Here is a 27,411-nt window from a genome sequence, read left to right as displayed (position 1 = left end):
CAAAAATACGGCTCAGGGTGCGCCGAGCAACCCGCCAGTTGGTTCATTTGACCCTGGGGCCCCTCCGTAGTCTGAAAAGTAGTGCCGCGAACTCAACCTTTATGGAATCCAACACACATCCCCTTGAAATAGGATCACGCTGCTAAAGTAAAAATTTTGAGCGCACTCTGTACAGAATACTTAAAGTCTTGGTTTTCTGTTCACTGTGAAGATAAAAATGGGTCAGGCATAGCGCTGGATACTTCAAACGGTAAAGTACAAGAACGTCCAGATATTTGCATTGTGTTCTTTACAAAGTCGAGGTGGTTTTGCCCATAACAAAAATGGCGTCGCAACATGTTAACCTGGTACAGTCATGTGCTCAAAGACCTGGATGGGGGACAGTATGGCTTCAGGTGACTAACGGATGTTATTATTATTCACTTCCGGGTGAGACTGATCGGGCGCCATCTTGTCTTGTTCGTGGAGAAGTAGAAGCATCGAAAGGGTTGGAGAGGTATTACAGGAACGGTGGCGACAGCGGTGTTCCGGAAACAGAGTGGGTAAGTGGTGCTGAACGATTAGGCGTGGGGACTTGCCAGGCCATTACAGCTTTCTTGGTTTCTGTGGCGAAGGTAGCATAACTTAAACACGTAGCCTGCGTACGCTGCTTGGCGCGACCGCTGGAACCTCTTCTCCCTTAAAGCGGTGGCGTCCGCCTGGACTTGATGAATCACGGCGATGCTCCCGGTGAAAAGGAAATGTTCTTATTGAAAGAGAGTGCTCACGAGCTCCCCTTCTAACTACGAGACTTCCCTCTCCGATGAGAAGGGAGTGATTGTTGGGCTCCCGACCGGCCGTTAAGCACTGCGCGTGCGCAGTGGGAACCCTCTTATGGGGAGGGGGTGCAGAGCGGAGGAGGCGGGGGCTAGGCCCTGGACCTTCTGTGTCTCGTAGCTGAGACTACGCAGGCGCAGCCAAGGGCAACTGTGTTCTTTTAAGAACAGTTAGGGCACATAGTCGGACACGACTGAAGCGACTTAGCAGCAGCAGCAGCAGGTTCCTTATAGTTTGTATTATCCTTGTATTTTTAAAGTCAGAGACTATGTCTTAAACTTCGGGAAAGAAAGGTAGCATCCAACATTTCAGTTTCATTATCCTGTAGAGGAGACTATTGTCGTCTGAACCTAGCGGGTCCTCGACAGATTCTGATTGTTGGTGGTTAATTCATAGAATAGCAACATAAACTTGGAGTTTCTGGTTGGGGTGCAGCAAGGCAAAGGCAACAAAAACTGTTTTGCAAGCTGTTGTGGGCTGTGGGTAGTGTAAATCTGTTCTTTTAAGGTGTTCTTGAGACTTTAGAACAGTTTTTGATTTACAGAAAAATTGAGCAGGTAGTACAGTTACCATATAAACTACTCCCTCTCCCCAACCCCGCACACACAGTTCCTCCTATTAACTTTAGTATGGTACGTTTGTTACATTGAATGGACCAATATTGGTACATTATTACATAAAGTCCCTAGTTTATTCACATTGCCTAAGTTTAAAACTAATATCCTTTTTCCAGCCCAGGATTCTATTTAGAATATCATATAAATTTAATGGTTATATGTCCTTAGTCTTCTTTGGTTGTGACAGTTTTTTAGGCCTGCTTTGTTTTCTATGGCTTTTACAGGCTGAAAATTCATACAGTGATGTCCTAACTTCAGTGCCTCAAAATATGACTATATTTGGAGATAGGATCTTTAAAGAAGTAAAATGAGGTCATTAACATGGGCCCTACATGTTATAATGAAACTTCCCTCTGTGTACTGCTCTTTTGGAAAAAAAGAGAAAAACTTAGCCTCCAGAACAATGAGAAAATAAATTTCTGTTGTTTGAGTTATCCAGTCTTTGGTACTTTGTTATGGCAACCCTAGCAAAGTAACACAGTGATCTTGACAATTTCTAGGGGTACTGGCCAGATATTTTGTAGGGTGACCTGCTATTGGAATTTGTTGTTTTTCTCATGATAAGACTGGTATTAGGGTTTTTTGAGGAGGAAGATCACAGAGGTTCAGTGCCTTTTTCATCACATTGCATCTAGGCTACATACTATGAACATGACTTACCATGTTGATATTGACCTTGATCATCTGCTTGAGGTAGTGTTTGTCAAATTGCTCTGGAGTATACTCTCCCCTGTCCACTTTCTCCTTTCCATACTGTACTCTTTGGGAGTCCTTTGCACAGTCCATACTTAGGGAGAAGAGAGTTAAGTTCTCCCTCCTTTATGATCTACATAATTTATTTGGAATGCCTCTGCATAGAAGATTTGTCTCTTCCCCTCCAATTTATTTTAATCATTTATTTATGTCAGGATTCATAAATTTTTATGTCATAGTTGTGTTGTAATCCAGTACTACTTTATTTTATTGCCCAAATTATTCCACCTTTGGACATGGGTAGCTCTTTGAGTTGTCTACTCTGCACCTTTGACATCCTCCCATCTTCCCCATCCCTTTTTGAGCATCATCTTACTTCCTGGCACTGCAAGATGCTCCAGGCTCATTTTGTATATTTCTTGCCCCAGTTCTAAGAATCAGCTATTGCTTTACCAATCCCTGATTACTTTCCTTAATTGGAGAACAGTATTAGAACAAAGGCAAGTGTTTTTGTTGCTACTGGGGGTTGTTTCCTTTAGATTTTCTACAATTTTTTTCTTCCAAATTTATTTTTCAATTATCACTTGTTTTTGTTGTCTGTAATCAAAGGATTCAATTCTCCAGTATTTTTTGATTACCTCTCTTGAGTTGCAAGCTACGGAAGTATTTCAGTATATACTAAAATGCATTTTACATCAAGTAGCAAAAAAAGTTACGACATTTCAAATGATTACAAGGTTAACTTTGTTAGTGCCATTTCTAAATAATCTGACTTGATCTAAATATATTCTTTTTGACTTTGAGGTCAGTTACCATGAGTGTAAGACTGAAATGGCAGGGGATAAGAAGGTTGTTGCATTTTGTGGTTTGTGTTTGATATGAGAAACTTCATTATACGCACCAAAGGATGGGTATATTTCTATATTTCTTTGATTTTCCAATTGGTGCATTAAGGGCTTTAAAACAAACACTACAATTTGATTCTCATTCATCTGTAATACAGTCTATAAGATGACTTTTGCAAATATTAATGATTGTCATTTAAACGAGTAATTTTAAGAACCTCATAGCAATGATTGTTCTAGTATAGAGTCATCTAAGAAATAAATAATTTATGGTCATTTCTGCTTGCGTTAGTTTCATAGAGATACTGTACCAAATTTCCGCAGACTGACTTTAAAGCAACAGAAATTTGTTCTTTTACAGTTCTCCAGCCTACAAGTGTTTGACTGAAATTAAAGGTTTTGACAGGGTCATGCATGTGTGTTCAAGAGTCCTCCCTACCAGTCTCCTCCTTTTCTTTCTTCTCTTTCTCTCTGCTCTAGGGGAGGATGTTTTCTTGCCTCTTCCAAGTTTCTGTTGGTTCCCAGCAGTCTTTGGCTTTCCTTGGCTGTAGACAGTTTACTCCAGTCTCTGCTGCTGTGGTCACATGACATTTTCCCAATGTCTGTCTCTCTTTTTTCTTAAGACGCCAGTCATACTGGCTTAGGACCGACTTTAATCCAGTATGACATCATTTTAATATGTTTGCCAAGACCCTATTTCCAAATAAGGCCATGTTCACAGTGAATGGAAGTGGGGGTAGGACTTCAACGTATCTTCTCAGTTCAGTTCAGTCGCTCAGTTGTGTCTGACTCTTTGCGACCCCATGAATCACAGCATGCCAGGCCTCCCTGTCCATCACCAACTCCTGGAGTTTACCCAGACTCATGTCCATCGAGTCAGTGATGCCATCCAGCCATCTCATCCTCTGTCGTACCCTTCTCCTCCTGCCCCCAATCCCTCCCAGCATCAGGGTCCTTTCCAATGAGTCAACTCTTCTCATGAGGTGGCCAAAGTATTGGAGTTTCAGCTTCAGCATCAGTCCTTCCAATGAACACCCAGGACTGATCTCCTTTAGGATGGACTGGCTGGATCTTCTTGCAGTCTAAGGGACTCTCAAGAGTCTTCTCCAACACCACAGTTCCAAAGCATCAATTCTTTGGCGCTCAGCTTTCTTTTAGTCCAACTCTCATATCCATACATGACTACTGGAAAAACCATAGCCTTGACTAGACCTTTGTTGGCAAAGTACTGTCTCTGCTTTTGAATATGCTGTCTAGGTTGGTCATAACTTTCCTTCCAAGGAATAACATATCTTCTAGCAGAACACAATTCAGTCCATAACACTGGGCATATCCATAAACTAGATTTTTGTAGCTGTGTGTGATAATGTGCATGATCTGATGCAAACCATGGTTGTTGATCTTTCTGGTCTTTCCAAATCCCAGTTGTTTCCAAGGAAATAGCAGTTAATTTAATCCTGTGAAGGGAAAGTCTTGCAGCCCAGCTCATCAAGGATCACATTTCTCTAAACTTGAGAAATTGAGCTTATGGATCTTTAAAATTAAAGCTAAGCGAAGAATGAATAGATAGAAATTGATTTTTGATGTTACAAAGTCAGAGATGTAGTACTAGAATGTCATCCTCATCAATGAATATTAATATATTTACTTGATAATAAATATCAGTGACTGAGTAAAATATTTTACCACTAAATATGGGCAAAGCACTTTGGAGAATTCAAAATAATTATAAGATATTTCCTATGCCCTCAAGATTCTTGAGTCAAGGTAAAACTCATAAAAATTTTGATGCTCAGCTTCTTGGTTCTTTGTATCTTAAAAAATCTGTAGTAGCTTTGTTTTTTAAGATGCACCCTCATAATTAAATAATTCAAAGAATACAGAAAGAAAATTAAAAAATTAACTGATATCTGTTTTCCCTCTCCAGAGCTTACCAGTTTTAAGAACTTTTTGGTAATTTAGGAATTTTCTATACTAAATTGCATTCTTAAAAAAAAACAACAAAAAAACTTTGAGTGGCATCATCATTGATCCTGTATCATAATTTTTTCCCCTATACAGTTCATAATACAATTTGTACATCAATGCATGTCAGCATATAAAAATCTGCCTTATTCATTTTAATGGCTAAATAGCAGTCCACTGTATGGTTACCACTCTTAACTCACCTATTGCCTTTTGAGTGTTACTGAAAGCAGATGTTCACTGTTACAGACACGCTACAGGTTTTTGAGTTAGATGGTGAGTGTACTCATCCATGGTTCCAAGTCCCTGAAGTGGGATTGCTGGCTCAAAGGGATGAGCATTTAAAATTGTGATAAAATACTCTACTGTTAACTTGCCTTCCAAAAAGACTGAAACTTTGGTGTTCTACCAGCATTCTTGTTCAACATTCATTTTCTGTAGCCAAGTAAAGTTTCTCAACTGCAGGTTTAACTGAAGCATTTTATTATTGTTGTTGTTCAGTCACTCAGTCATGTCCGACTCTTTGTGACCCCATGGACTGAAGCATGCTAGGCTTTCCTGTCCTTCACCATCTCTTGGAGCTTGCTCAAACTCATGTCCATTGAGTTGGTGATGCTTTCCAACCATCTCGTCTTCTGTCATCCCCTTCTCCTGCCTTCGATCTTTCCCAGCATCAAGGTCTTTTCTAATGAGTCAGCTCTTCACATCAGGTGGCCAAAGTATTGGAGCTTTAGCATCAGTCATTCCAATGACTATTCAGGATTGATTTCCTTTAGGATTGACTGGTTTGATCTCCTTGCAGTCCAAGGGACCCTCAAGAGTCTTCTCCAAAAACACCACAGTTCAGAAGCATCAATTCTTCAGCACTCAGCTTTCGTTATATATAGTCTAACTCTCACGTCTGTGCATGACTACTGGAAAAACCATAGCTTTGGCTATACGGACCTTTGCTGGCAAAGTAATGTCTCTGCTTTTAATATGCTGCCTAGGTTTGTCATAGCTTTCCTTCCAAGGAGCAAGTGTCTTTCAATTTCATGGCAACACTCACCATCTCCAGTGATTTTGGAACAGAAGAAAATAAGGTCTCTCACTGTTTCCATTTTTTCCTCATGTATTTTCCATGAAGTGATTGGACCAGAGGCCATGATCTTCGTTTTTTGAATGTTGAGTTTTAAGCCAGCTTTTTTTCTCTCCTATTTCAATTTCATCAGGAGGCTCTTTAGTTCCTCTTCACTTTCTGCCATAATGGTGGTATCATCTGCATATCTGAGTTTATTGACATTTCTCCCCACAATCTTGAGTCCAGCTTGTGCTTCATCCAGCCTGGGATTTTGCATGATGTACTCTGCACATAAGTTAAATAAACAGGGTGACAAGATACAGCCTTGATGTACTCCTTTCCCAATTTGGAACCAGTCCGTTGTTCCTTGTCTGATTCTAACTTGTTTCTTGATCTGTATACAGAATTCTCAGGAGGCAGGTAAGGTGGTCTGGTATTCCCATCTCTTCAAGAATTTTTCCACAGTTTGTTGTGATCCATACAATCAAAGGCTTTAGCGTAGTCAGTGAAGCAGAAGTAGATGTTTTTATACTGCTTTTGTCACAATTTCACATTGTTTCCATATTTTTCTCAGCCTAAGTGTATCAAACACTGTATTTGAATAATAGCTTTTACAAAAACTTGGGAGGGAACAAAGCTTTGGAAAGTATAGTAAAAATAGAAATGATTGGTTTTAACAAACAGAAATGGTACAAATCATTTTTGAAAATATGCACATAAAATCTGTTTATAGGAAAACTTGAAAAATTTTGCTTTTGTTTTGTTTTAATAAAAGCTTCAGCTTATGATATTGTGAGAAATGGGAGCAAAAAGTACCCCCCCCCCACCACCAAAGATAAAATGAAATCTGGATAACTCATAGATTGCTTTAAGGTAAGAAAATGGAATTGAGTAGAAATGAATTGGCTTGATCACCCCTCCCTGTCCCCAGTTGTAAACTTGAGTGCTATCAAAAACATTGTGATAAAGTCTTGGTGGTGATATTAACTACTACTAATTGAAGCTTTTTGTGCCCAGTTTTTATATATTTCCCACTTAATCTTCACAATAACCCTATGAGGTAGACATTTATTATGTCTACCATTTTAGAGTTGAGAAAACCAAGGATTAAAGAATAGTTAATTTCCCCATATTCACACAGCTCATGAGTGGTATAGATAGGCATCATCAGCTTGTGTTCTGAAGTCTAGGTGACAAGTGATAATCAGAAAACTTAAAAAGCGGAATTGAAAAAATTGGCCGTGACAACCATTAAACATGCGTAAGTAAAAGAAACTGTTTTTAGAGTGGTTTCCAGAAAAGTAAATGTGTGTATTGGCAATGATGATAGTCAACATACATCACTGATATGTTAAAGTGATTTTATTATTTGCACATCTATTTGCAACCCCAGCAGACACTGCTGCTGCTGCTGCTACTAAGTCGCTTCAGTCGTGTCTGACTCTGTGCGACCCCATAGACGGTAGCCCACCAGGCTCCCCCGTCCCTGGGATTCTCCAGGCAAGAACACTGGAGTGGGTTGCCATTTCCTTCTCCAGTGCATGGAAGTGAGAAGTGAAAGTGAAGTCGCTTAGTCGTGTCCGACTCTTAGCAACCCCATGGACTGCAGCCCACCAGGCTCCTCCATCCGTGGGATTTTCCAGGCAAGAGTACTGAAGTGGGGTGCCAATGCCTTCTCCACAGCAGGCACTATATAGAGCTTATTATAGTCCTTGCAATGTATGAGTTTACAACCTACCACAGAAAAATCTATGCATTAACTCTGATGTGCTGTTAGAGCTTTGTAAAACATAGCAAGCTGTGCTTAAACACCAGCCTTTTGGTTCTCATGTATGTTAAGTCAACAATTTCCTTATCATTAACAGGGTAAACAATAAAAGTAAACACAGGGAAAGAAGAACCTATAGACTTATTTATTCATTTGTTGTTTAGTGACTGCAGGGTCATAGGCTTTAGGACAGCAAGAAGATGTCTGGAACCTTTGGAAGGTCTATCAGCTTTAAAAAGGTATTACTATAATGGGAAGAAGATGAAACTATTTGAAGGACAAATTGTTCTCACCTTGCTGATGTAATTTTTAAACTTAGAATTCCATGGAAGACTGAATTTATTACCTTATTTGTATCATTAAGTTCATATCAGATAGACGAGGTCTTTTAAAATGTTCCTTTTTTTTCTTGGCATATATGACAGTTGCAGCTTTCATTCCAATCCCAAAGGATGACAATGCCAAAATGTTCAAACTGCCATACAGCTGCACTCATTTCACATGCTAGCAAGGTTCTGCTCGTAATCCTTCAAGCTAGGCTTCAGCAATATGTGAACAGAACTTCCAGATGTACAAGGTGAATTTAGAAGAGGCAGAGGAAACAGAGATCAAATTGCCAACATCCATTGGATTGTAGAAAAAGCAAGAGAATTCCAGAAAAATACCTACTTCTGCTTCATTGACTACACTAAAGCCTTCGACTGTGTGGATCACAACAAACTGGAAAATTCTTCAAGAGATAGGAATACCAGACCACCTGACCTGTCTCCTGAGAAACCTGGAGGCAAGTCAAGAAGCAACAGTTAGAACTGGACAAGGAACAACAGACTCGTTCCAAATTGGGAAAGGAGTACGTCAAGGCTGTATCTTGGCATCCTGCTTGTTTAACTTGTATGCAAAATGCATCATGTGAAATGCTGGGCTGGGTGAAGCACAAGCTGGAATCAGGATTGCCAGGAGAAATATCAACAACCTCAGATATGCAGATGAAACCACCTTATGGCAGAAAGTGAAGAGGAACTAAAGAGCCTCTTGATGAAAGTGAAATAGTAGAGGGAAAAAGCTGGCTTAAAATTCAACATTCAGAAAACGAAGAGCATGGCCTCCAGTCCCATCACTTCATGGAAAATAGATGGGGAAAAATTTGAAACAGTGACAGATTTTGTTTTCTTGGGCTCCAGAATCACTGCAGACAATGACTGTAGCCAAGCAATTGAAAGATGCTTGCTCCTTGGAAGGAAAGCTATGGCAAACTTAGTGTTTTAAAAAGCACTTTGCGGACAAAGGGCCATATAGTCAAAGCTGTGGTTTTTCCAGTAGTAATGTATGGATGTGAGAGTTGGGGCATAAAGAAGGCTGAGTGCCAAAGAATTGATGCTTTCGAGTTGTGGCACTGGAGAAGACTCTTAAGAGTCCCTTGGACAGCAAGGAGATCAAACCAGTCAATCCTAAAGGAAATCAACCCTGAATAGTCATTGGAAGGGCTGATGCTGAGGCTGAAGCTCCAATCCTTTGGCCACCTGATGGAAAGAGCCAACTGGTTGGAAAAGACTCTGATGCTGGGAAAGATTGAGGGCAAAGAGGAGAAGGGGGCGACAGAGAATGAGATAATTGGATAGTATCACTGACTCAATGTATGTGAATTTGAGCAAAGTGTGGAAAATAGTGAAGCACAGGGAAGCCTAGCCTGCTGCAGCCTATGGGATGGAAAAGAGCCAGACACGACTTAGTGACTGAACAACAACGAATGACAGTTCCTAAATTGCTTGACATGTTTTATATTGTTAGTGAGTTGTTCAAGTAAATAAAGAAATTTTGAAAGAAAAATGTTTTAAAAGCTTTGCTTTCTCATTTTTGATGTACTGGTTTCCTTTAAATTTACAATGGTAAATCTTTTCTCATAAAATTAATGGAAGAAAAAGTTTCACATTAATTTGGAGATGATCACACTTTTGTGTTGCATCTCTAGAATTTTTATTAATTCTAATAGTTGTTTATTATTTAAGTGCAAACATTCACTTTTTTTTTTTTTTCCAGGGCATAAGTAATCTTGCTGCTATGCTTCCAAGCTGTAGTTCTGAATCATCCTAAATTTTAAACAGAAGGTGAACCTCTGAGGTTAGTCAAAATAGCAGTTGGTGTTTCTTCTGGCTGTTCCTCTATTTATTTGTTTCCTTTTAGCTAAAGTTATTTAAAGTTTTCAAGAGTGCTAATGAGTCATTAGCTTTTAAAGAACTTTAAAGGTATAGTTGGAAAAGAGGAGATTGGAAGAAAGATCAGAAAAAGAAGCTTGGAATTGATACCGGTCCAGTTATTGGCCTCAAGTGCAGTACTATTTCGTGCCTGTTTTGCCTTATTCTAATAACACCATTATAATAGAACATGTAATACAATTAGAAGACAAGTAAGTGCACTTGACTCATAAGTAAATAAGGTATAACAAAGGAATGCATCTTCCCTAATTCAGTGTTCAACTGAGAGGTCAGGATCTGCCACTAATAGAAGTATTTAACATTCTGAGAATGCAGCAAAGACTAGTTGCAAGTTCTAAAAGCCTGGATTGTAATAGCCCATTGTTGTATTTAAGTTGGTGTCTATTGCTTCCATAATATCTGGCTTTCATACTTTTTGTGATCCTGCAATACTAAGAAATAGTTTTGTTCTTAGAATAGAGGAAAGGGTCTGAAAGGATGCATTTTGTAAACATTTATTTAATGCCTGCTATATGCCAAAGCCCTGGGGTACAAAAATGAAGAAACACCTGCCTACTATGTGTGTCATTGATTCTTGAACAGGGTTGTATATCTGAGTTGGAGAAAGTATAAAAATGACTTGTAGGCGTTTAAAACTTTTTGCTGTGAAAGTTTTCAAGCTAGTTTATAGTTGACTAAACTGTCCCCATACCCATCACCTAGATTTAATAGTTATTAACATTTGTCTTTTCCATCTTAATTATATATTAAGAAACCTGGTCTTGGGGGGTTCCAGGTGACCTAGTGGTTAGGATTCTAGGCTACATTGGTTCAGTCCCTGGTCAGGGAACTGAGATCCCGCAAGCTGCGTGATGTGGCCAAAAAAAAAAAAAAAGAAACCTTGTATTGTGGGCTATCTCTCTCACCTTGTAGATTTGTCTGATTGTTTCTTTTGATACTGTTTGGCCAATACCTTTGTCCCATTGTAATTCCTTCACACTGGAAAGTGAAAGTCGCTCAGTTGTGTCCAACTCTTTGCAACCCCAATGGACTATACAGTCCATGGAATCTCTAGGCCAGAATACTGGAGTGGGTAGCCTTTTCCTTCTTCAGGGGATCTTCCCAACCCAGGAATTGAACCCAGGTCTTCCACATTCCAGGGTTGGGAAGATCCCCTGGAGGAGGGAAAGGCTACCCACTCCAATATTTTGGGCTTCCCTTGTGGCTCATCTGGTAAAGAATCCGCCTGCAATGTGGGAGACCTGGGTTCGATTCCTGGGTTGGAAAGATCCCCTGGAGAAGGGAAAGGCTACCCACTCCAGTATTCTGGCCTGAAGAATTCCATGGACTGCATAGGCCATGGGGTCACAAAGAGTCAGACACAACTGAGTGACTTTCACTTTCGCACTGCAAGTGAGAGCCAAAAGCTCAGTTGGATTCAGGTAAACATTTTTGGTGAAAATAGTAATTATAGGGACATAATATTGTGTCTCCTAAAACATTTAATAATTTGTAGGGGTGATATTTTGGTAACCTTTGAATTTTTGATTTCCCATAAACTTTTCTTCTAAGATTGTGTGAATTAGCTGTTTTTATTAGGTTTGACAATATGACAGTTTTCTAAATCTATTCTACCTTCTGCGCCCATGATTTTCTTTCATTAACTAGAGCTATTTGATTACCCTCTTCAGTAAGTCTTGGATTATGGGAGGCTAAATAGAAAATTTTTTTCTTATAATCTTCAAAATAATTACATTCCACAGGTTTATATGAAATTTTACATTAAATTAGAATTAGAAAAAATTAGAAAATTAGATTTTTCCCCCTTTGAGAAGTTGATTAGAGCTATGCTTTCCTCCAAACTCTTGACACCAGCATTAACATGAAATTTTCTATTCTTGCTTGCTAACCAAAAAATTCCGTTTGCTTCTGGCAACCTTTTGAGCAGAATTTTAGAGCTCTGATGACATAAATAAAATCATATATTAATTTCTGATGTGTGAGCTTTTTTAACATTAACACTCATTCTCTCTTTTTTAAACTATTTTTTTGAAGACAGAAAAACAGATATATTTTAAAAGTCAGGATGTGGGATCAAGGAGGACAACCTTGGCAGCAGTGGCCTTTGAACCAACAACAATGGATGCAGTCATTCCAGCACCAGCAGGATCCAAGTAAGGAAACAAATTGAATTTTGGGAAGTGGAGTAGGGAAGTATATAGAAATGGGTGGAAGATAGGCACAAGGATTAAGGGAGGTAGAATTGAGATTGGTTTATTGGATCATTTTATGGTTGAATTTTAATTTTTTCTCTTGAATAATCTTACCTAGGATATATAGCAAGGAGTGGATTTCCCTTTGGAATATTGCTTCAAAGGGTAGAAAGTTTTGTATAGATTTTATATTTCTAAAACTGATTTAGTTCTTGTTTTCTGAAGAAAGTCTTTCTTAAATGTGTTGCTTAAGTTAATCATATTTCTGCTGTTAATTCTGAGTCTTAAGATTCTATGTAGATCATAATCAACTGATGGTATACTATATAATTTTAAAACCTCTCTTTAATATGGAGTGTCTCAAGCTTACATAAATGCATAAAAGGGTATAGGGATCCCCCATTTATTACTGAGTTCTACTGCTGCTACTACTGAGTTCTAACAGTGGTTAATTCATAGCCAATTTTGCTTAATTGGTATGACCCCGTCTACTGCCCTGTGTTTACTGAGTTAATGCTTTCCTATTTCTTTTTTTTTAATAGCTACATATCATTCTGTTACAGGACTGTACTGTAATAAATCCACTTTTAGATGATTGATTGTCTGACTTGACTTTTTGAAGACATTCCCCTAATTTTGTACACATACCATTATTACTTGTCCAATTATTTTCTTAGGAAAAAAAGCTAAGAAATAGGTTTGATAGCTCACAGTTGTGCATTTAAAGTTTTAGATATACATTACCAAGTTTAACTTTACCTTTGTCAAAATGTATGAGAATATTTAATCTTAGCTAAACTGAGATGTAAAAACCTGTGTCTTAGTCTACATTGTTTACTTTATTAATACTGTTAGATCTTAAAATGTTAACTATAGTTTTTTTTATGATTTTTAAACCTTTTATTATGAAATAATTATAAATTTATAGGAAGTTGCAAAGGGATTACAGGGAATCTCAAGTAGTCTTTATCTTGAGTGGTTACATTTTACATGTTTATGTTATAACACGAAAACCAGGAAATGGACATGGGTAGTACCACGTGTATGTACAGTTCCAGTCACTTTAATCACATGAGTAAAAGCTATAGATTTTTGATGGAGATAGAGGAAACAATGAATTTTGAATAAAAATGAGTAAGAAGTTGTTGAGATATATTTTGACTAGAGAAAGGAGTTAAAGATGCTAAACAGAAGTAGCTAGCTATACTCACCTGAGGTATATAGGATCCAGTGTAGACCTAAATGGGACCTGTCTGAGAAAGAGTGAGTTTAATCATTTGTTCTTATAGTGATTTTTTAAAAAGAGTAAGAGTTTTTAAAAATTCAATGAACTAAGGTACAGGGAATACATTTTCTTATGAGTAATACTAGAAATTGGTTATTTTGTAAAGTCCTTTTCTGAATGTCTTAAGTCATTTATTTTGTAACCTGCATATGCATTATTTTTAAGCATTTTTTCCACTATAACATTCTATAATATTTAAAATCTCTAGTAAGGATTAACTGAAATGCTTGTTTTGCATAGAAGCACATTCTTTTAGCTCCTACATTCTGAATGTCAAATTCTGCTATGTTAAATTTTGTTAGGCCAGATTGACTGGGCTGCATTGGCTCAAGCTTGGATTGCCCAAAGAGAAGCTTCAGGACAGCAAAGCATGGTAGAACAACCACCAGGAATGATGCCAAATGGACAGGATATGTCTACAATGGAGTCTGGTCCAAATAATCATGGGAATTTCCAAGGGGATTCAAACTTTAACAGAATGTGGCAACCAGGTTTGTTGTTTATGTTTTCCAAATTTTAGGACTCAATTTTAAAATAAAATGAGGATTAAAATTAAATTGTTTAATTTGCTTAGTTTTATGACTTCTTGAAATGAATGCTTCTTGAAGACTAGGCAGTTTCAGTTAGATTTGACCTTGAAATTTTATGGTTAAAATTATTCTGTACTCATTCTCCTAGCATTGTGGCACTCAGTTTGATTCTTTTCTTGGTTCTTCATTCCTAGGCTGACAGGGGCTGGGAACACTGGAAACCTCACTTGGCATCTAGGGAAGAGAGCATTCTATGTCTCTCTGTTGCAACCTCTGGCCTTTCAGCAGCAGCACTGGCAGAGCAAAACATGTCTAATCTCTAATTAAAGAAAAATTGTGTCATTTTGTGACAGATTAGTCTGTCAAATATACTCTGCCCCTACCATCTGCTCATTTTTCTCTTTTTTTTCAGATAGTAAAGATCTTCCATAAGTTTTTATCTGTATATTTTTTTTTGTTTGTTTGCTTTTTTTACTTTATAGTGTGATCTAAGTTCCTTGATGCTAGTTCAGTTCTGACTTGTGTTATTTTTAACAGTCACTTTAAATTATTTATAGACAAATCTTACATTTGAGTATGCTAACAGTGAAGTCATAGCTCCATTTTCTTACTAATACTTATTGTTTCTCAGTGTGAGAATGGAAAACTCAAGAAGTAATCCTCTGATATCACTTTAAAAATAATAATGAATATTCTAATCTTTAATATTGAGAGAGAGTTCATTTCTAGTTTTCTTGAGTGTGTGCCAAATTTTCCCACATTTGAAAATGTTTTGGTTCCTAAGTTCATCGAAGATTGATCTTGGCATTCTCATTCCCCAACTTTACTGTGCTGGCTTTGTGTCCCAGGCAAGTGATTTAAAAACCTCTATGTGCCTCAGTTTCCCCTCCTGAAATTGGCGAAAATAGTACCTGATTTCTCCCTACCTCACAGGGATGTTGTGAGGATAAATGTGTTCATGGAAGAAAGAACTTATATAAAAATCTGAAGGTATTATTTTTATGGTATTGTTACCGAACACAAATAGAAAAATTGAACAAAAATTTGCTTTGGATTTTGTTATGTTCATTAAAAGTAATTTGGGGTATTTGGTTTCCATTTGTTTAGAATATAAATTAGAGTAGTAGTTAGCGCGTTTGAATTATTTATTAGATTCATTGCTTATTTTTAAGATATACAAAAGGAATTTGACCAAGAAGTCATAGATTTTTTAATCTGTTTCTTTACTGAAAAATCTAGCTTTCTTGAGATCTTAAAAATTTGTGTTGATTTTGTTATAACTCCCTGTTGAATGTTTTTATGCCTGAATCCTAAATAGAATGGGGAATGCATCAGCAGCCCCCACACCCCCCTCCAGATCAGCCATGGATGCCACCAACACCAGGCCCAATGGACATTGTTCCTCCTTCCGAAGACAGCAACAGTCAGGACAGTGGGGAATTTGCCCCTGACAACAGGCATATATTTAACCAGAACAATCACAACTTTGGTGGACCACCCGATAATTTTGCAGTGGGGCCAGTGAACCAGTTTGACTATCAGGTGAAAGATATTTTGTTGCTTTAATATTGTAGATGTGCACGTAATCCATTCTTTGGAAGTGTCTCATCAAGAGTATCTAAGATATGCGTTTCACTTTTCAGTCACAGATAAGCACGTATGTGTCAAAAAAGTTACTAGTTTTTGAGTATTAAAATCATTAGGTTTTTGTTTTCTGGTTTTTGATTTGCTTAGGAAAATGGTATAAAGGACTGTTAGGGAAAAAATTGGATAAAATGAGAAATGTGTAAGTGCAATAGCTATATGATGTTTTGTTTTCTAATTTATAATTTCAAGATGGTACCTTTAAATATTAAATAAAGTTTAGAAAATGCACAGTAGTTGAATATATTATTTATCAAAAGTAGATTATGGTTAAGACATGAATAAAATACATGAAGAACATAGATCATCTTCCTAAATGCAATTCCTTCTGCTGTGTAGAGTAAGACTTTTTCTAGTGTTGTCATTTTTTTTTTCCCATTCTAACATGACATGTTAATGGAATTGTACATACTTCCTTTGTAGCATCTGATTCATTCCTAGGGACATAGAACTCTATGGGGAATAGTGTCATGTGGGGTTTTATTTTCTCTAATCACTTTGCCAGAGTCTACCCTAAATTACAGTGCTAGGTGTTATTGTGAAATAATTGATTGCCATTTGTTATCTTTAAGCTATCATTTAAAATTTTGGGAAAAAACCCATATGTTGTTTCACGAATTATATGGATAATGGGCATAAACGTGAACAATATTAACCTTGAGACAGTACTCCCTTATTCATACATACTTAGATACCTTTTGTATAAGAATATTTGATATACAGATATGACAGCTTTTGTTTGTTTTGAAAAAATGTAGTCATGGGGAGCTTCTCCTCACACAACATTTGCTCATAGATCCCCATGCTAACAAGATAAAAAGCTCTGTTGGCATCTGGCTGAGAAAAGCCTCTGAAAATGGCAAAATTGCAACAATAAAAAAATTAATAGAATGATTCAGTAGCTTTTATCTTTGATTAAAATAGTTATTTCTTGCAAAATTATAGAAATAACAAGTTCATAATTAGTAAGTTGTAATTGATATAAATTTTTTTTCCTGTAATTTTCTAGTTACAGAAAAAGTGACATTTATTTGATTTCTTGGTAGTGGAAGTAGTAGTTGATAAATGGATTCAGAATGAAAAAGCTCATATTAATTTATATCCTTTTCTATACTTCTTGAATGTAGTATATTAAAAGCTGGATTTTATATGGCTCTTTGATTTACATAGGCAGAAAGTCTTTATCTTTCTTAAGAAAAGTAAGCCTAGGTTCTTAGGGCTACAGAAATATCGGTGGATATTAGAACCATGGAAATCTTGGATTTGCTGCACACATGGATTTCTACTGTCCCAGTTCATAACACGCGTGTGTCCCAGAGAGTATATTGTATTAATGTGAAGAAAAATAAACTGCAATACTCTTTCAGCATGGGGCTGCTTTTGGTCCACCGCAAGGTGGATTTCATCCTCCTTATTGGCAACCAGGACCTCCAGGACCTCCGGCGCCTCCCCAGAATCGAAGAGAAAGACCATCGTCATTCAGGGATCGGCAGCGTTCACCTATTGCACTTCCTGTGAAGCAGGAGCCGCCACAAATTGGTAGCTATTTAAGTTTAGGGAACCACAATTGGCATGATTTCTTGATGATGTAAAAAGGATGCTTTGTTTTCTTAAATTGTTCTAATACTCTTATATGTTAGGAATTGATACTTTAAAGTCCTATCATTTTATAGTCATAAATCTTAAAATTATAAAAAAGATCCTAACTAAAATACTTAGTTTTCAATAATTTTCTTTAAATCTTTTGTTATAAAATTTATCATAACCATAACATGTTGATATTTCTTTGATGTTGATAGATACATTTTGCCAATATATGATCAGTTCCCCCTTCTAAAACCATTCTCCCTTTATGGACTCTTTCCACTCTCAGTTCATTGGATATACTGCTGTCAGATTGATTTCTTTGATTTATTTCATTCACTTTCCACAGTATTTTGGCAAAAAAAAAAAATTTTTAAATAACATAATAGAACTATTTTATGCCATCAGGAAGTTACATATATATCTGGAAATCCAAATCCAGCACTTAATGGACATTTAAGTCTTTGTTTTTTTAATCACAAAGTAGACATTTTATTAATAGAAAGATTCTAACTTTTTTAACTTAAGGAATAATACTCAAATGAATTCTTAAAGTGAAGGCTTATGGTTTTGTAATTCTTTCAATATTTTAGGAAACCGCATAGTTTAACAGTTGGCTCTGAATTAGCCCACATCACTACTTACTGTCTTTATAAACTGGAACACAACACTTAATCTCTTTGAGCATCAGTTGCATCACTTAAAAAAGATGAAGTGCTCTTGTAGGGCTTTTGTAGGAGTGAGATGATGGACTCTCCCAGTGCCCTGGCACATTATAAGTGTTAAAGCCATATTTACTTTTGCTATTTAAAGTGATGATTTTAAAGAAAAGCATAATGTTTAGTGAATTGTTTTTATTACCACTGCCTTGCTAGAGAATGATAGTATTTTCCACAAGCACTTAAAGGGCACCAACATGTTTTTTTTTTAACCTACAAGGATTATAGAAATTTAAGAATAAAGAACTCATGCATTTATGATTTTTACCTAACTGACACGAATATTTTGTCCCATGTGAAACAGATGCAGTAAAACGCAGGACTCTTCCAGCTTGGATTCGAGAAGGTCTTGAAAAAATGGAACGTGAAAAGCAGAAGAAGTTGGAGAAAGAAAGAATGGAGCAACAACGTTCACAATTGTCCAAAAAAGAAAAGAAGGCCACAGATGATGCTGAAGGAGGAGATGGCCCTCGTTTACCTCAGAGAAGTAAATTTGTAAGTAGACATTCTTGATCTGAAACTCCTTGTGACATCTATGTGAAAAAGTTAACTGACTATCTGACTTAATTCGTTTGGTATGATAATCTCTAGGTCCATCCATGTTACTGTAAATGGCATTATTTCATTCCTTTTTATAGCTGAGTAATATTCCTTTGTATGTATATATGTATATACACACACACACCACATCTTTATCCATTCATCTGTCAATGGACCTTTAGGTTGCTTCCACATATTGGGTATTGTAGATGGTTTCCACAGTGGCTGTACCAGTTTACCATTTACAAATACCATATATCATTTGTATGTGGAAATGATATATGAAATAAAAGAATACATATGGAGAATTTAAAAAGATACAAATGAACTTACTTATAAAACAGAATAGACTCACAGACATAGAAAACAAACTTATGTTTACCAAAGGGAAAAGATAGAGGGAGGGATAAATTGGGAATTTGGGATTAACAGATGTACACTACTATATATAAAATTAAAAAACAAAGACCTATTGTGTAGCACAGAAACTGTGTTCAGTATCAATAACCTATAATGGAAAAGAATCTGAAAAAAAAAATGTCTACTAAAGAACTTGCTGTATGCCTGAAACATTGTAAATCACATATATTTCAATTTTAAAAAGTTTATCAAAATAAATAGGTATTAATTTAGTCTTTGAAAAAGTGCTGGAGTAGTATTCTTGAGATTAACTTTCAGTTAAGTATATTGGAGTTTATTTTTATATATGTGTTACTGAGGGTAGTAAGGAGAAAAGAGGGCAGCAAATATATAAATGTTTCATTTCAGAGAGAAATTACTCAGATGCTAGATAACGGGTTTTATCTTGACAAACAAATCTCTGTTCCTTTATTGTAGTACAGTGAACTCCCCAGTGATGGCCTATAAAACAGCTATACTTACACTCGAGGATATAATAACTTAGTTTTTGATACTGAAAGTTTTAGGTACTGAAAGTAACATAAGGTTTTAACTCTTTAAATCTCTATCAGTTAGATGGCATGAATGGCTTGAGAATTTTTTTGTTTTTAGCAGCAATATGCTTCTAGCTAGTATTACAGCCACAGCAGTGGCCAGTGTGCAATTCAGGAAATGATTCTTCCTCCCAAGGCCATTTTTTTCCTTCAGAAGTAAGTTTCAAGGACAGCCAGTTACTGTTGGCTCAGCTGGTAAAAAATCCACCTGCAATGCGGGAGACCTGGGTTTGATCCCTGGGTTGGAAAGATCGCCTAGAGAAGGGAAAGACTACCCACTCCAGTGTTCTGGCCTAGAGAATTCCATGGACTGTTATAGTCCTTGGGGTCGCAAAGAGTCGGACACGACTGAGCGACTTTCACTTCACTTCAAGCAGGTACTGGCTTTGCTTCAACTCCATGAGTGCCATAAGCTACTTTTTTTTTTTAACAAAACAACGATACCAAAGATGTGATTTTGTTCTGGGTGTTATGCAGATAAGAAACAACAGGCTGCCACTTTTAAAATTTATCTTTAAAAAGAAAAAAAAAATTTTTTAATCTCTACATTAAATAGTAGATTTCCCAGTTTGATTTTTTTTTTAAGTGTCCCCCCCAAAAAAAATCTCAAAACTGGAGATTGTCCTCCCTTTTCTCCCAGATGCTTTAGACTTGTTTTTACGTGTAGTCTTCCTTTGGTTCGAATAGTCTTTCCATAGTATTTTTTAGGTGATCACTTTGGCTTTTACTTAGTAGGATTATTAAGAGTGACTGTGGAGTATTTCTTTGCCTAAAGAAGAATCTACCTTTTAAGGTGTGCCATCTGAATACTGAAAACCTAACACTATACAGAGACAAAACTGGTATTTCCTCTATCTGAAGTAAGCCTCATTTCTTGCTTATCTGTCCATTATGTAGCTAAAAAAAAAAAGCAAATTTCAGTAATCAGTTTAGATCTGGAAACTTGACTTTAGTTTTTTTTAATTTTTTTAAGTCACATGATTTTAGGTAAAAAGCTTAAATTTACAGCTATAAAAGTTATACTGAGTATATGACTGTGGCCCATTTATCCAAAATTCTACATACCACTCATCTCAGGACCATTAATATAATGTATATTAATTAAATCAATCTCTGGGCATGATGTGCTTCTAGTTATTTATCTTAGGAAAACTTAACTAAGGGAAAAAATTGAAATTGATTCTCACAAGCCACCTTGTAATCTTGTATTTCCTCTCTTTAAATTACCAAATGAGATCTGTAGCACAAAAGTGTTATTTAGAAATTTCATTTTTCTGTATCTGTTTCATAGACTTTAATTTGGGGTTTTAAAATAGAATATTTAAGATAATTATTTTAGGACATAAACATGAATTTGGGTGGCCCAAAAAGTGCTGTTCCTTTTTTTTAGGATAGTGATGAGGAAGATGAAGACACTGAAAATGTTGAGGCTGCAAGCAGTGGAAAAGTCACCAGAAGTCCATCTCCAGTTCCTCAAGAAGAGCAAAGTGAACCAGAGATGACTGAAGAAGAGAAAGAGTATCAAATGGTAGAATGTTAAATTTCTTACCTTTACCATGTACAGGCTTAAAAAAATTTTATTTGAGATATAATGACATTCAGCATTATATTATAGGATTTATCTTGTTAATAATTTAAAAAAATTTTTGGTTGGCTATCTTAAACTTGAGAACTTGTAAAACAGTTATAAGATGTATATTTGCTGGGCAGTAGTGTCTGCAAAATCCAAGTAACTCATAATATATGAAATCACAGCTTATAAAGCAGTTATTAAGCACATTTTCTAATATCGACAGCTTGATTAAATAGTGTTTTATTAATACTACATGAGACCCACCTGGTGGGTCAGATGCTAACGAATCTGCCTGCAATGTAGGAGACCTAGGTTCGATCCTTGGGTTGAGAAGATCACCTGGAGGGGAGGGCATAGCAACTTACTCCAGTATTCTTGCCTGGAAAATCCCCATGGATAGAGGAGCCTGGTGGGCTACAGTCCATGGATGGGGTCACAGAGAGTCAGACATGACTGAGTGACTAAGCACAACATTATTTTCTAAAGTGTGTTTTTTGTATACTGTAGAAGATTAAAAGAATGTATAGAAAAATAAATTTAGGAAGCTCTAGGTTTAACACAGTTAAAGATGTTTCATTGAAAGATTTCACAGCCTTCAATGTCTAAAATGTGTACTGTACATTTCTGAGATTGGGTATATAATATGCTGTGTTTCTCATGTTGGTTGGTCAGTGATCTTTGGAATGTCCTTAGATGATGCTGATTCGGTATACTCTTATTTTAGTAGATGAGTAATCTGGACCCCAGAGAGGTCCACATTTGAAGCAGCTGTTGGTAGCCAAACAAGTGCTAGAATGCAGCTCTTATTTCAAGTCTATTGTATGCTATATGATGGTAATAAAGAAAAACAGGATTTCATTTCACAAAATGCAGTAATTGCCATTTCCTTATTTTCTTTGTTTTTTCCCCTTAGATTTTACTTTGAGCTGAGGGTTAATGTAAATTCCAAAGTGACATAAGAAACTAGTATTGTGGTGCTTACTAATAATATTATTAAGTGAAAGGATAGTCCTCTCAACTTAAAACACTTCTGGAAACTTTTATTAATAGGGACTTAAAAAAAAATGTTTTGTCTCCAGAATTAGAATTCAGTGTTTCTGCTTTACAGATAAATTCTTATATATATTTTAATCCATATGATTTAAAATGTTTTTAAAGTTCTGATAATTTACAATAATTTTCAAGATACTCTGTTCCTTAGAATAGCTAATCTGATCTTTAAAAATGTTTTATAAAATGGCTTTGCCTTTTAATTTTTTGAAAATTTCAAACTGTGTTAGTAACTGTAATAATTAGGAATAAAAAACAAACGTATAAAATATCCTTCCTTAGATGTTGCTGACAAAAATGCTTCTGACTGAAATTCTACTAGATGTCACAGATGAAGAAATTTATTACATAGCCAAAGATGCACACCGGAAAGCAACGAAAGGTATATTGTGGGTGTTCTTGGTTTTCTTTTTCTGGGGCTCTTTGGTTTTGGTGGCTACTCTGGACTTTTTTGTTGTCCTTGTTGAATTACTAGCAGATTATGGATCCTCTTGCATGTTCTAACTCTTTGGGAAATATTAGATTTGTAGACACCATATTAAAACTATACATATATTTTTGTTTTATGCAGCCTACCTAAGCACAAATTAGCAATTTTGCTATTGTTCTATAACATGTACTGTGGAAAATTCTTGATGTTCAATTTCACCTGATTTTTTTTTTTTTTCTTTTTACTATATAGATACCATGGTATTAGGTGTATGATTTCTAACGCATTTAGTTTGACTACTGAATTATGAACCTTCAGAATTTTCACAGTTACCACTTGTAATTCTTACAGAAGCAAGTAATATGTCCCACCCCCCATAATTTTAGTAACACTTAAAAAGTATATTGAAAGAAAATTTTAGTTATGGTCCATACCTCAAAAATAAAAATACCAGTGTATTGGTCAACATTTTCCCTCATTATCAACCAGTTTCAGCTCACATCAGAGTTATAGTTTCAAGGCCAGACATACTACTGGTTTAAAATGAATGTTATGTTTTTAATGTTTCTTCTCTCCCCAAAAAGCAGCAATAGTAGTAGATTTAACAATACCGTAGACTCTCATGACTATGAAATCGTGGCTATTTGTGTTAACATGTTGTTCCTGTTGTTGATGTGATACAAAGCTCCTGCAAAACAGCTGGCACAGTCCAGTGCACTGGCTTCCCTCACTGGACTCGGTAAGTATTCTCCTTACTTGTGAGAGGGCCTTAAAGGGAAAATCACACTTACCTTGTCTCTCTACATGTTCTGTTTAGAAACTGTACTGGGCCTACTCAGTGTATAAAATTTAGGTCTTAGGGTTATATCAGTCTCTAAAAGGTTTGCCTTTTTTTTTTTTTTTTTTAAAACTAAAGCATTCACAGTGAGATTATTACAAATGTGGTGACTAATTCATAGTTTATTAGTTGTAATAGTACATAATTTAGCCATGATAGCATTTAAGCTCACTTTCATAATTACTGAATACGTGCCTTAGGGAAGAACCTATCCATAAATGCTTTTAAGGACCTTTATTTAGATTGTATTGTAGCAAGTCAAGTTTTACCATAGAGGAAAGGGTTTATCTTAGAGCGTGATAGTAGTGCTGTTCATAATTTGCCATTTGCATGATACAGTATCAAGTGTATAAAAGCTTGAACTTGCCTTTTCCGAATCTGCATTTCAAATTAATATTTGTGAGGATCAGAAGAAATGGGTAAAACCAAATGCCCATATGATTTTGTTATGACTACTATCTAGATCACTTCAGGGTGGGGAGCAGTTATATAGCACCTTGCCATTTCTGTACCATTGACAATTACAGTATTCTAATATTGTTAGGAAAAAAAAATATTTAGCATCCCTTGGATTTTTGAACTTTGAACAATGGAAGAGTTAATTTTAGAAATATTTTCAGGATCATCATAAATTTGTGTAAGGTAGTTTGAATTGATTATGCTTTAGTAAGGCTTTGTTACTGCCCTTTTAAATAGTTTTGTTGGTTAGCAGGGACAATAAGACAGTCATTTTCAAGATTCCCTATGGTGAGCAATATATGAAATATTCTTGAAAGAATAAGATATTAAGTATCAGTTTTCTTGAGGATTCTGTATACTCCTTAAGCATTGTAATTTATACTCCTCCCCACCCCGAATAAGCATATTCTTCCAAGAAAAGGCAATGAAAAAAGAAATGAGCTTTCTTCTCGGACCTTAAAAAGTTTTTAGTGCATAGAATAATGTTTACATGTGATAGACTGGGCTTTATGCACACAGGTGGACTGGGTGGTTATGGATCAGGAGACAGTGAAGATGAGAGGAGCAACCGAGGTTCTGAATCATCTGACACTGATGATGAGGAATTACGGCATCGAATCCGGCAAAAACAGGAAGCTTTTTGGAGAAAAGAAAAAGAACAGCAGCTGTTACATGATAAACAGATGGAAGGTATATCTTTTAGACTCACTTAGTGTTTGTACAGTCCAGTTTGTATTTCTTTTTATTATTTTTTAATGAACCTAAAAATAACAGGATAGAATCAAAGCTAAATTATAAATACTATGTGATATAATTGAAACTAAGGTTTTTGACTCATTTTCAATTTTTATCAAACTTAAAAGTCAAAATTAATTATATTATTCAAAGGATGTAGTTTATAAAAATTAAATTTTTTTTGTTTTGGGAGACATTAATTCTATTGACTGTAAGTTAAACTATTTGGTATCTTTTTATTTCTCATTGAAGTTCCTAAAATGAAAAGACTTTTGAAAGGAATACATTATAAACTATTGAAGAGTAATTTGTAGCTAACATATTTAAGGACAGTAGAGGACTTTTTAGAATTTAGTTGAGCTTCCCTGGTGGCTCAGAGGGTCTGCCTGCAATGTGGGAGACCCAGGTTCAATCCCCAGGTCAGGATGATCCCCTGGAGAAGGAAACGGCAACCCACTCCAGTATTCTTGTCTGGAAAATTTCATGGACAGAGGAGCCTGGTAAGCTACAGTCCATGGAATCGCAAAGAGTCACACACAACTCAGCAACTTCACTGTAGAATTTAATTATGTAAAATGCTATACATGTGTACAGCTCTTAGTTTATATAATGATACTAGGAATAGTGAAAGAATATTTACATAGACTTTATTGTTTGAAAAATCTTACTGGACAATTTCAGAAGTAATTATTGAGCTAATAACAAAAAACTTCCTATAAATTACTAATTTACCTTCAGGTTGCTTTACTGTGTAAGAGGGAAATATTTTCTTACCTGCTTTACTGTACCTCTGCACTTTGGTGCTCCATTGTTGTACTGTCCAGACAGGTAACTAACTGCATGTAGCTACTGAGCATTTCAGATGGAGCCAGCTTAAACTGAAATGTGCTGTAGGTATAAAATACACACTAGACTTCAAAGACTTTACAATACACAAAAAAAGAGCAGAATATTTCGATTTTCTTTTTAACTCATTGGATGTTGAAATGATATTTTTTATATATTGGGTTAATAAAATATGAAAATTAATTTCAAACCTGTTTCTTTTTAGTAGCTGTTAAAAAACTGTTTAGTAGCTGTTAAAAAACCCTGAATTGCTTACTGCATTTTATTTCTGTTGAACAGTGCTGCTCTATTTTTATAGTCTTATAGCTTGAAATTTGCTAGTATGGAAGTTTTTTCATTGTATGTTTGCCCGTCTTACTATTTTTGTCTTTTTCTGTTTCAGAAGAAAAGCAACAATCAGAAAGGGTTACAAAAGAGATGAATGAATTTATCCATAAAGAGCAAAATAGTTTATCACTACTAGAAGCAAGAGAAGCAGATGGTGATGTGGTTAATGAAAAGAAAAGAACTTCCAATGAAACTACGTCAGTTTTAGAACCAAAAAGAGAACATAAAGAAAAAGAGAAACAAGGAAGGAGTAGATCAGGAAGTTCTAGTAGTGGTAGTTCCAGTAGCAATAGCCGAAGTAGTAGTACTAGTAGTTCTGTCTCTAGCTCTTCATACAGTTCTAGCTCAGGTAGTAGTCGCACTTCTTCCCGATCTTCTTCTCCTAAAAGAAAAAAGAGACATAGTAGGAGTAGATCTCCAACAATTAAAGCTAGGCGTAGTAGGAGTAGAAGTTACTCTCGCAGAATTAAAATAGAGAGCAATAGGGCTAGAGTAAAGATTAGAGATAGGAGGAGATCTAACAGAAATAGCATTGAAAGAGAAAGACGAAGAAATCGAAGTCCTTCCAGAGAGAGACGTAGAAGTAGAAGTCGCTCAAGGGATAGGCGAACCAATAGGTCCAGTCGTAGTAGGAGTCGAGATAGACGTAAAATTGATGATCAACGTGGAAGTCTTAGTGGAAGCAGTCATAAGCATAAAGGTGAGGTTAAAGAACAAGAGAGGAGAAAGGAGAGGAGTCGAAGTATAGATAAAGATAGGAAAAAGAAAGACAAAGAAAGGGAACGTGAACAGGATAAAAGAAAAGAGAAACAAAAAAGGGAAGAAAAAGACTTTAAGTTCAGTAGTCAGGATGATAGGTTAAAAAGGAAACGAGAAAGTGAAAGAACGTTCTCTAGGAGTGGTTCTATATCTGTTAAAATCATAAGACATGATTCTAGACAGGATAGTAAGAAAAGCACTACCAAAGATAGTAAAAAACATTCAGGCTCTGATTCTAGTGGAAGGAGCAGTTCTGAATCTCCAGGAAGTAGCAAAGAAAAGAAGGTTAAGAAGCCTAAACATAGTCGATCGCGATCCATGGAGAAATCTCAAAGGTCTGGTAAGAAGGCAAGCCGCAAACACAAGTCTAAGTCCCGATCAAGGTAGTATACTTTTTAAAGTATTTTGTCTGATTTAAAAAAAAAAAAAATTTGACTGAATTTATTCAAAGTTGAAAGTGTCCTTTCTCTCTCTCTCTTTAATAAACTCAGTTTGGTACTTGATAAATGATCATAATCATAAGTAATTTTAGAAATCCTATATAATAATATTTATTTGAAAATTGCAGATTCTTTAGTATAAAATACATTTTTATTTTTAAATTTTATCTTTTCCCTTTCTTTTTTTCAGATCAACAACCCCTCCCCGTCGTAAACGCTGAGGAATGATGTGGCAAGAATGCCATGATGTTTAAAAAATTCCATGAGTTTTAAGGGCTTGTCTCATTATAGAGGCATATTGTGGCTGTGTAGGTGAAACCAGAATTTTTTTTTTTAATCTGTAAATAGGTGTACTTTTTTCAAATGCTGCTCCAAGTTACTTAATAGGATTTCTTTCTATTACATTTTTTTCAAAAAATAGTGCATAATAAGACTATAAACATGCCATTCTCTTTCAGCTGTAATGTTCTTAAAATTATTCTTGAATGTACTGTGATGTCAATAAAGCTCTTTAGTTCATTTTTGTTAAA

At 35.9% G+C, this 27,411-nt stretch overlaps 1 protein-coding gene across 4 annotated transcripts; it reads left to right on the top strand.

The window, feature by feature from the left end:
• The first annotated feature begins 385 nt into the window (after positions 1-385).
• PNISR (PNN interacting serine and arginine rich protein) lies at positions 386-27,411 on the top strand. 4 transcript variants are annotated; one of them, XM_006052448.4, is made up of 13 exons: positions 386-542; positions 9,802-9,882; positions 12,016-12,130; positions 13,757-13,945; positions 15,303-15,526; positions 16,996-17,167; positions 18,236-18,426; positions 20,815-20,952; positions 22,330-22,429; positions 23,163-23,216; positions 24,294-24,464; positions 25,738-26,824; positions 27,072-27,411. In XM_006052448.4, exons 3-13 carry the CDS (start codon positions 12,043-12,045, stop codon positions 27,100-27,102), a joined length of 2,445 nt encoding a protein of 814 aa, XP_006052510.1. In that variant the 5' UTR covers positions 386-542; positions 9,802-9,882; positions 12,016-12,042; the 3' UTR covers positions 27,103-27,411. The 4 variants fall into 4 exon arrangements, with proteins under 4 accessions (XP_006052510.1, XP_006052509.1, XP_025150413.1 ...); XM_006052447.4 differs by having other exon boundaries at positions 12,012-12,130; XM_025294628.2 differs by lacking the exons at positions 20,815-20,952; positions 22,330-22,429; positions 23,163-23,216; ... (1 more) ...; positions 25,738-26,824; positions 27,072-27,411 and having other exon boundaries at positions 12,012-12,130; positions 17,054-17,167; positions 18,236-18,317.

Source organism: Bubalus bubalis, chromosome 10 (assembly GCF_019923935.1).
Source record: "Bubalus bubalis isolate 160015118507 breed Murrah chromosome 10, NDDB_SH_1, whole genome shotgun sequence".
NCBI classification, from domain to species: Eukaryota; Metazoa; Chordata; class Mammalia; order Artiodactyla; family Bovidae; genus Bubalus; species Bubalus bubalis.
The sequence above is the reverse complement of the archived record's forward strand: the minus strand, read 5'-3'. Positions and strand labels throughout refer to the sequence as shown.